The 9,361-nt window shown below is 47.4% G+C and overlaps 1 protein-coding gene across 3 annotated transcripts; it reads left to right on the plus strand.

The window, feature by feature from the left end:
- The first annotated feature begins 570 nt into the window (after positions 1–570).
- RPS14 (ribosomal protein S14) lies at positions 571–5,141 on the plus strand. 3 transcript variants are annotated; one of them, XM_049707852.1, is made up of 5 exons: positions 571–690; positions 1,562–1,712; positions 2,217–2,378; positions 4,013–4,089; positions 5,024–5,141. In XM_049707852.1, exons 2-5 carry the CDS (start codon positions 1,564–1,566, stop codon positions 5,089–5,091), a joined length of 456 nt encoding a protein of 151 aa, XP_049563809.1. In that variant the 5' UTR covers positions 571–690; positions 1,562–1,563; the 3' UTR covers positions 5,092–5,141. The 3 variants fall into 3 exon arrangements, with proteins under 3 accessions (XP_049563809.1, XP_004280396.1, XP_033262631.1); XM_004280348.4 differs by having other exon boundaries at positions 678–694; XM_033406740.2 differs by lacking the exon at positions 571–690 and adding an exon at positions 752–897.
- Positions 5,142–9,361: the final 4,220 nt, after the last annotated feature.

A 9,361-nucleotide genomic window follows, 5' to 3' on the forward strand; every position in this document is an offset into this window, starting at 1 on the left:
ATGAGAAAAGAATCTGAAAAAGAATGAGTATATGTATATGTATAACTGAATGACTTTGCTGTACACCTGAAACTAACACAACATTGTAAATCAACTATACTCCAATAAAACTTTAAAAAATAAAATAAAATCGCTTTCTTTAAAAGGGAAGTCAAAACAGTATCTATTTGATAATGTGGTGAGGATTAAATGAGGCAATGCATATGAATCGCTTATCCCAGGCTGGTATACAATGCTAAGTATTGAATAATTTATTCTTATTTTGCCAAGTACACAGAAGTTGAAAGTCTACGATCACCGTGGTTTTGTTGTTGTTGTTCACCTCCACACCACGAGGGGCGCTGCCGCCCCCAGGCTGACCAGGCTCAGGGTCAGGGAAGTCTGTCTAGCCGCGGTCGCCGCCATCTTAGGACACAGGCCTTCCACACCCACCGTGTGCGGCTGCCTCGTGCAGTCTTAGAAGCAGACCCGCTCGCCAAGACACCCAGCCTCTTACCTCTTTAGGCGCTCCTTTAAGTAAGCTGTATTCTCGAGGGCGTTTTAAGCTCCTTGGAAACGCTAAAATCGGCGTCTTCCGGGAGCCTGCCTCGCCCCGTGACCGCAGACGTACACTTCCGGGGACACGTGCGTGACCCGTCGCCCCGCCCCCTCCTTCTCTTTCTTTCTGGTGGCTGATTCTGGATAAGACGAGTAGGTAGGAACCCTGGGCGAGGAAAATCGGGTGGCATCTTGCGGCACGGGGACCCGCCGGGGCCGGGGGCGCGGGGCTGGGGTCTTTCCGTGGAAGACAAACCAAGTGCTGGGCGAGAGGAGCTCGGCGGGCCGACCCAGACTCTGGTTCGCGCCCCGTCTCGGGAGGCGGCGGTCTTGCTTCAGGGAAAAGCCGGTAAAGCAGGGGTGAGTTCAGGTCTAGCCTCGAAGGCATAGGCCCTGCGCCACGACCACACCTGCGCTGAAAAGGCAGCACAGCATGGTTGATTGGGAAAGGAGCGGAAAATTTAGTCTTTTGTGACCTCCCACATTTACCTCACCAGCTTTTTCGTGAGCGGTCGGAGGCCGGTCCCCTGATTTCTAGTTTATTTTCCATCTGGAAAGTAAGAGTAGTCGTAGGAATTCCGTGGGGATGTAGTGAGGATTCCGGAGGGGAATGCAGAAAAAATGGCCCTTCGTTAGGTGTTTCCTAAATCTCAGTGACTGCTAAGTCGGGCACGTTTTAATTTCTGGGCGCTCAGGGCAGGTTTCTCAAAGCCAGAAATTAGGAGAAGGCTTAATTTCTCTTAACATCAGTGTTTGTTGAGCATCTACCGTGCGCCTATTGCCGCTGAAGGCCGAGACGAGGGACGTTCAAGTCTTGCCACGGTGGGCTGGGAGGTGCAGGGCAGGGTTAGCCTCCAGCAAGCGACACCTGGAAATCCTGAGCGCTGGCGTGTTCGCGGCGTGGGGCGGGAGCGCAAGTGCCCGCGTGTCCCGCGCACCTTTCTCGGGGGAGCAGTTATTCCCAGAGAAGTAAACCTTGGGGTTTTCTGTCGTTAACACTGGGATTCTTTTTTCTTTCCTTAAGAAATGGCACCTCGCAAGGGGAAAGAAAAGAAGGAAGAACAGGTCATCAGCCTTGGTCCTCAGGTGGCCGAAGGAGAAAATGTATTTGGTGTGTGCCACATTTTTGCATCCTTCAATGACACTTTCGTCCATGTCACCGATCTTTCTGGCAAGTGAGTACCTAGGTGGAGAGGCCCAGGACCCAATTAACAAGGGTTGGGGTTAGAAACGACCCTGGAACTGGGTGGCAGTTTAAGGGGATCTCTTGAAATAAATGTTGTAAAATGTTCAAATAAGGATATGTGCTTGGTTGATGAATCCACAGATGGTGTGATCTCCTAGGTACTGGGGTTCTGAGAGAGAAGGAGACATTTTGTGCCCTTATGGGCTTACAGCATGGGGACCTCGTATGTAACATGAGGAGGAATTACTCATGGAGTAATAGGAGGATTAAATGTAAAAGTACATGTAAATCGTCGATACAGAGCTTAGTTATCTAGGATCTGAACCCCATCAAGGCAGAGCCCATGGCAGTCTTGTCAGATCAGGATGCATGTTCAGTTGACCTTCATTCTCTGCCCTACCTGAGTAGTAGTGCTTTTTATTCATTAGGATGTGGTATGCACTCTGAATCCTTGTTGGGTAGGAAAGAAAGGACCCTGTGCATTTGTCCCCAGGGAAACCATCTGCCGTGTAACTGGTGGGATGAAGGTGAAGGCTGACCGAGATGAGTCATCTCCATATGCTGCCATGTTGGCTGCCCAGGATGTAGCCCAGAGGTGCAAGGAGCTGGGCATCACTGCCCTCCACATCAAACTCCGGGCCACAGGAGGAAATAGGTAAGGCTGGGACTGGGCAGTGAGGTCACTGGGCTTGGGCAAGACATCCTAGGTGTGTACATAATTAATACAGGCATACCTCAAAGATGCTGTGGGTTTGGTTCCAGACCACTGTGTTAAAGCAAATATATCAGTAAAGCAAGTCATGTGAATTTTTTGTTATCGCAGCATGTACGTTTACATGCATGTACAGTACATGTTTACATGCATGTACATGTACAGTACGTTTACACTGTACTGTATGTAGCCTACTGAGTTTACAGTACATGTACAGTACGTTTACAGTACATGTACAGTACGTTTACACTGTACTGTATGTAGCCTACTGAGTGCAGTAGCATCATGTCTTTAAAAAAAAACACCAGTGTACATAACCGTAAGTTAAAAATAATTTGCAGCTAAAAAAAATTTCTAACTATCTGACAATGAAGGGTTGCCATAAGCCTTCAATTTGTTTTTTTAAAAAAGGCATTATCTGTGAAGTGCAGTAAAATGAGATATGCCTGTAACTGGTTCCTGCACCCTCCCCTGCGCTAACTTACTGTGTTAATTGAGCACTCAGCATACGAGGTACTGTGTTCTAAGTACTAGAAGAGAGTGATGGGGGAAAATAGATATGGTCTCCATCCTCTTATGTGGCTCTTAGGCTGGTGGAGAGTCAGGCTTTAAGCAGTATAGAGCAGGGGAGCATGTGGTTTCTTTTTGCAGCAAGTGCTGGGAAGCAAAAATGTGTCAAGGATAGGTTGGTAATAAAGTTTAAACTAAGACCTAATGTTGTGGTTAGAAGTCAGTCCAGTGAAGGAAGGACAGGGGAGAGTATTCCAGCCAGGAACAACTGGAAGGAAAAGGTCTTGGGGTGGAAATGAGCTTGGCACATCTGTGGAAAAGTGGCATGAGGTGTGATAAGATAGGAGCGGGTGAGGTCCTGCTGGGTCTTGAAGAACCTGGTTAAGATTTGGACTTGGGCTGGGGGCGGGGGGGCATGAAAACTTGTTAACAGTAATGACCTGTTGAGGTTGGGTTGTATGATATTTATTTTATTGTTGTTATTTGTCTTTTTTTTTGGCGGTACGCGGGCCTCTCATTGTTGTGGCCTCTCCCGTTGCGGAGCACAGGCTCCGGACGCACAGGCTCAGCGGCCATGGCTTACGGGCCCAGCTGCTCCGCGGCATGTGGGATCTTCCCGGACCGGGGCACGAACCTGTGTCCCCTGCATTGGCAGGTGGACTCTCAACCACTGCGCCACCCGGGAAGCTCTGTTATTTGTCTTTTAAGATGACTGCTGTGTTGGGAACAGACCAGATAGGAAGTTGTTAAAGTGGTCCAGTGGACCGATGATAGTGTCGTGGTCTTGGGAGGATGGAAAAGGACAGATCACCAGAAACACTTAGAATCACAGCATGTGACCAAAAGGGGCACTTCCTTAAACAGGGTGCAGGCAGAGCAGGATACAAACTGTGACCCATGGTGCTGGGGGGAGTGTGTGACAAAAAGTAAGTGGCATACTAAGCCTGAAGTATTTACGGTCTGGCCCTTTGCAGAAAGAAAGTTTGTAGAGCCCTGAACTAGAGGGTCGTGGGATCTTCTGATGACTTGGCCAAAGGCTTTTCTTAATTTAGATATTCATATCCTAGGACCAAGACTCCTGGACCAGGGGCCCAGTCAGCCCTTAGAGCCCTCGCCCGCTCAGGAATGAAGATTGGGCGGATTGGTGAGTGCCCCTCTTTGGCTTATGCTTGGATTTGCTTTGAAGCACGGACCCCGGAAAGCATGTGGTCTGCTCAGTGGATACAGGGCCTAGTCTGGTAACTTTTGCCAGTTAGGTTTGTTAGTAGGGAGTGCAAGAGGCACCATGTGACATAAACTCTCTCCCTGAACACCCTTGTTGCCTTGATGTGAATGTCCTGCATTGGGACAGCGCCGTCTCATTTCTGAACTTCTGTGCCTGATGGTGACTGGTGGAACTGACAGGAGATGAATTGTCCTTTCCAGTGTTCTCATGGGGGTTGCTGTTGGTATTTTGGGGGGGTGTCTCCTGCGTGATCATTGACTACTCAATATCAGTAGGGCAGGCCAGGCATTGTGACAAGAGTGTATGGAGGGGGCAGTAGCTCCCATGGTTGAGAATCACAGCAGTTCTCTACACTTGTGTAGTATTTATACCCTCATGTCTGATCTGGCCACTTATAGCTCTTAGGAAGGAGATGTTAGCCCTTCCCTATTGTTTCTGTGGCAACGTGTACTGATCCCTCAGTCTAATGGTCTAGCCCTCTCGAGATTTTTTCAGAACATTTTCAACCTCCTAGCTATTAAAAAGGAGATATTCTTCAGTTTATGAGGATTTTTCCACTAGAGTCAGTTCGCTAGGTGTCAGAAACCTGGATTTATCACCTGCCTCTGACATCCTGTGCAAGTGACCCACTCTGAGCCTCAGTTTCCCCTTCTGGTAAGTTGAGTTCAAACCACATCAGAAATTTTGAGGAAGCAGCAGATGGGGCAGCTCCACATCTACCTGTTAAATACTGAGGACTTAACTTGTGAAGCAGCAGGATCCACTGCTGATCCGTTAGACCAACTGGCCTAGGGAGGCCTGGACCCCTTCCCATCCAGCTCCAGGCAATGATGTTTTCTCTTCCTCCCCACAGAGGATGTCACCCCCATCCCCTCCGACAGCACCCGCAGGAAGGGGGGTCGCCGTGGTCGCCGTCTGTGAACAGGACTCCTCAAATTATTGTTTTCTGTTAATAAATTGCCTTGATGTAAGTTCTTTTCGACTCTAGTCTTTTCTCCTTTGTGTAGGGGCCACCCTTGGGGATATTTTGATTCCTTCCTCCTGTATTTAACCAGGGTGTGGGAGTGTCTTGAGGTCATGGGTGCGTTGATAAACCAGCAGCCATTTAATAGATACATTGCTTCAGAGAATGTATCTAGCCTGTCAAAGAGGAGCACAAGAGGTACTGATTCAGCCCCTACCATGGGACAGGGTGAGCCTGTGTTCTGGGAACTGGTTTCCTGGGAGGAGGAGCCTAAGGAAAGGTGAGATAATGGTGGCTGCGGTTGGGTCTTTTCTACACTGCTTGTTGTGGTGTTAAGTTACCTCAGTCATCTAAAGCCGACCAAGGCCTTGAAGACCTTGTTTTGAAAGTGAAGGTGTTGATTCCAAAAGTGGACCAGTTCTTAAGGAGCGGGAGTGGAGTGGAAACTGTTGAGCTAAGTGTATGTAGCCTGAGCAGAAGAGCCTTCCAGACAGCCATATATAAACACGTGTGGGTGTGTACTCGCCCCCCACACCTTCTGTGCAAAAAAGGGATCGCACTCTTGCCTCTTGCTTTTTCTCACTTGGCAGATCTTGGAGGTTGTTCCACATCAGTACATAAAGTACACAAAGATTCGGTCACCCACAAATACACACCAAGCCCTATTTTCGTCGGTGATGAAAAAGAAAGTTTCTGCTTTCCGGAAGCATGCATCGAGCTCCAAGGACCCAGTGGCACCAGATGGTACTGAGTGTTCTGCAGAGGCTTAGCATAGCGCTGTGTGATAGTGACTGCTACCCCAAGGCAAGACAATGGCATAATGTTTTCAGGGTTCATCACAGCATGTTTCAGAACTTCATTCCTTTTTATTGCTGATTAACGTCCCACTACCTTGATACACAGATCTCTTCACAGTTCTCTTCCAACTTGGAAGAACCTTGGAGAGGTGGGTCTTGCCATGGCTCCTACCAACTTACCCTGTGTGATGGACAAGCCATCTTTTTTGAGTCTCTTTGTTTCTTCATCTTAAAAATGAGTGATTACAACCCAAAGTATAAACTGAGTCCATGCTGCTGCAGGTGATTTGAATAAATTAAGCCATAAATCTTAAAAAGGATTCTAAATAAAAGTAGATGCTCCCCCTTCCAGTAAGTGGAACTTACTGTGGGCTAGACTTAGTGACTCACGAACATGGAAGAGGGAAAATGTTAACTTTGTTCTGGAGAGACCTTAACCAAACTATTAAGGTTGCTTAACACTTCTGATATATCGTGTTGATAGTACTCTGATTTGACAAGATGAGCACTTCACCTCTGAATTCTCTCTGAAAACCCATAGTCCAGTTAGAGGACGTTCTACTGCGTTATCAACATTTAAATGGTCAAAAGTTACAATAAAACAAGGACTTAAGACTAGAGGAGGGACTTCCCTGGTGGCACAGTGGTTAAAAATCCACCTGCCAATGCAGGGGACATGGGTTCGATCCCTGGTCCAGGAAGATCCCACATTCCAAGGAGCAGCTAAGCCCGTGCGCCACAACTACTGAGCCTGCGCTCTAGAGCCCGCGAGCCACAACTACTGAAGCCCGCGCACCTAGAGCCCGTGCTCCACGACAAGGGAAGCCACTGCAATGAGAAGCCCGTGCACCACAACGAAGAGTAGCCCCCGCTCGTCGCAATTAGACAGCCCGCACGCAGCAACGAAGACCCAATGCAGCCAAAAATAAGTAAATAAATTTATTTTAAAAAAAAAAGACCAAAGGAGCTGAAGGAGATGTGATATAATGCATTGGATCCTGGACCAGAAGAGGTGTTAGTATAAAAGCTAACATCTAATCTGGAGTCCAATTAGTAGTAATGTACCTATGCTCATTAGTTTTGACAAATGTATTGTTATAATGTAAGATGTTAACATGAGGAAATCAAATGAGTGTTATACAGAAACACCATACCTTTGCAACTTTCTGGTAAATCTTAAAGGATTCCAAAATAAACATTAGGGGAAAAAATGAGGGTACTTTTCTACTGTCATTCTGGTTTCTAAGGCAGCACGTGGTGCACAGACCCTCAGGTATGCATTCCAGGATGAAAATCCCAGTTCCCCAGATTTGGACTCTAACCTCAGGCAAATTATTTAACCCCTCAGCCCTTTAGTGAAAATTCCTGTGATAAGGGCAGCCTCATAGGGCATCACAAAAATAAGATTGAAGCGTTTAGCACAGTGCCTGGCGCTGAAGAAGCTGCTACTATTCTTATGCCTGTTCAGTTCTTCTGCCAAGCAGCATGAATGACAGCTGGCTGGAATCCTGGTGGGAAAATGCTGGCGCTTGCTGGAGCGTTCTTTTTATTTCCTGTGATGGGACTTTGCAACCTGTCCTGCTGTTTCCTGGTAACAAGGGATGCAGTCAGCCAGGTCTTTGAAAGCAGTTCATTTCTAGGTTTTGTTTGCAAGTTACAAGGAGAGCTAATTGGTGCAGCCCAGGTTGGAACGTAAGCAGCCTCCTGGCCACTGAGGTGGACAGGGTAGGACTCGAGATGTTGCCCCCCCCGGGACTGCAGACCATGGAAGCCCAGCTGCTGGCTGTAAGTGCAGTCTCAATCAGGGCCATGGAGATGGTCCCTACTTCTCGATCCTTTCTCTTACCTGAGCTCCTGCAACAGTCTCTCCAAGTCTCCCTGTCTTCCCCCAGGCCCCTGCCTATCCCTAGGCCACACTGCAGCTGTGTGATCTAAAATTAATTGGATTCTGTCACTATCCTGCCATTTTATCCCTGCCCCACTCTTCAGTCTAGAAGCCAGTCTCCACGAATCTCCAGTGTTTTATCTAACCCTGCCATACCCTTCACCCTCTCTGCCCAAGCCAAACCTAGTTCCTTTCAGTTTTCCAGTTCTCCATGCCTTCAGTCTTTTGCTCATGCTTCCCCCTCCCAGCCTGGCTCCTTCAGTATCTCCTCTCCCCAGCTTGGCCTCACTACCTTCTGTTCACCTGTTGGAATCAGCTTTTCATCACTCGCAAAGTTATCTTCCTGGATGCCCCTCAAGATGCTTCTCCACTCAGTTCCCCCAACACCCTTACTCTCCTCGTGGTACCACTAGTCTCCCTCTGTTCTAATAGCCTATTTCCCCACTAATCTGTGAGCTCTGAGAGGGCAGAGAGTATGTCTTGTTCAGTGTCTGCCAGCCCAGTCTGCAAAAGTAGGGCCTCTATAAAGATTGTTTGCTGAATCATTGAAAGAATGGGCTTCGCCTTCTGTAGTCAATTAGATAGTTGAAGGACTTCTCTAGATCCTGGATACATTAAAACAAACATGCATTCTTGGGCTCTATTCTCAGGGGAGTTAAAGAAATGAGAAAGAAAAGGACATTAAGATGAAATGCGTTAGGGAGCAGAGAGCTGTAGGCAAAGAAAGTTGGGGTAGCCCTCTGGGCACATACTGGAGTTAGTGCCCAGAGATTAAGTTTAGGCTCTGCCCTCAGCCCCACCCATAGCCCCAAGGTGAGGGAACTGAACTTGACCTTCATATTAAACCAGAAATCCTCAGATTTCAGAGCTAATGTGGTCCCAGGTGGGAGTGTCTGGGCTCTTTGTAGAAAAGCAAGTCCTCTGGAGAAAACCATCTATATTTGAGGTCTTGCCAGTTGTTTCTTCTTCCGGTTCGCTTCATTGACCTGGGTGATGGTGTCATGCTTCCCTTTTGCCCAGGAGAATACTATCAAGGCCATTCTCAGTCTCTTAATGAAGGATCTGGAAAACCTTTCCCCAAACGTGGTCTCAGGGGAGCATTGCTGACCTTAAGTGGGCCAAAGAGAAGATGTATAAGGGACTTTAAGTAAAGTTCTGTCTTGGGGAAGAGGGAGCAAGCAGTCTTGTTGCTTGTAGTTCTTAAGTGGTAGAACTTGGCCAGTGGGTGGGTAGGAGTTGTAGAGAGATTTAAGCATCAGATAAAGAAGAGTTTTCTACAAGAGAGCTGCTAAGAGGAAATAAAACTGCTTCATGAAGAGTGGATCTCCTAATCATTGGAGGCATACACGTGTAAGCCAGACCCCCAAAGGCTAGTTACATCAGAATCACTTAGTGTGGCAGAGACAGTTCCCTAAAGTGCTGCTTTTTTCATTATGAATAGCAGTCTCAATTTTTAGCTGGATGTATAGTTGATCAGAATAGAGATTACAGTTCCTAACTATAGTCACCATGCTGTATATTACATGGACTTATTTTATAAATAAA

This window comes from Orcinus orca, chromosome 3 (assembly GCF_937001465.1).
Source record: "Orcinus orca chromosome 3, mOrcOrc1.1, whole genome shotgun sequence".
In the NCBI taxonomy this organism is placed as follows: Eukaryota; Metazoa; Chordata; class Mammalia; order Artiodactyla; family Delphinidae; genus Orcinus; species Orcinus orca.

What these genes read in the sequence shown, in the direction of transcription:
- RPS14 (XM_049707852.1), top strand. Translation starts at nt 1,564, where the DNA reads ATGGCACCTCGCAAGGGGAAAGAAAAGAAGGAAGAACAGGTCATCAGC. An exon ending in GTCACCGATCTTTCTGGCAA is followed by an intron (nt 1,713 to 2,216) that starts GTGAGTACCTAG and finishes ATTTGTCCCCAG; the next exon opens with GGAAACCATCTGCCGTGTAA. An exon ending in AATGAAGATTGGGCGGATTG is followed by an intron (nt 4,090 to 5,023) that starts GTGAGTGCCCCT and finishes TCCTCCCCACAG; the next exon opens with AGGATGTCACCCCCATCCCC.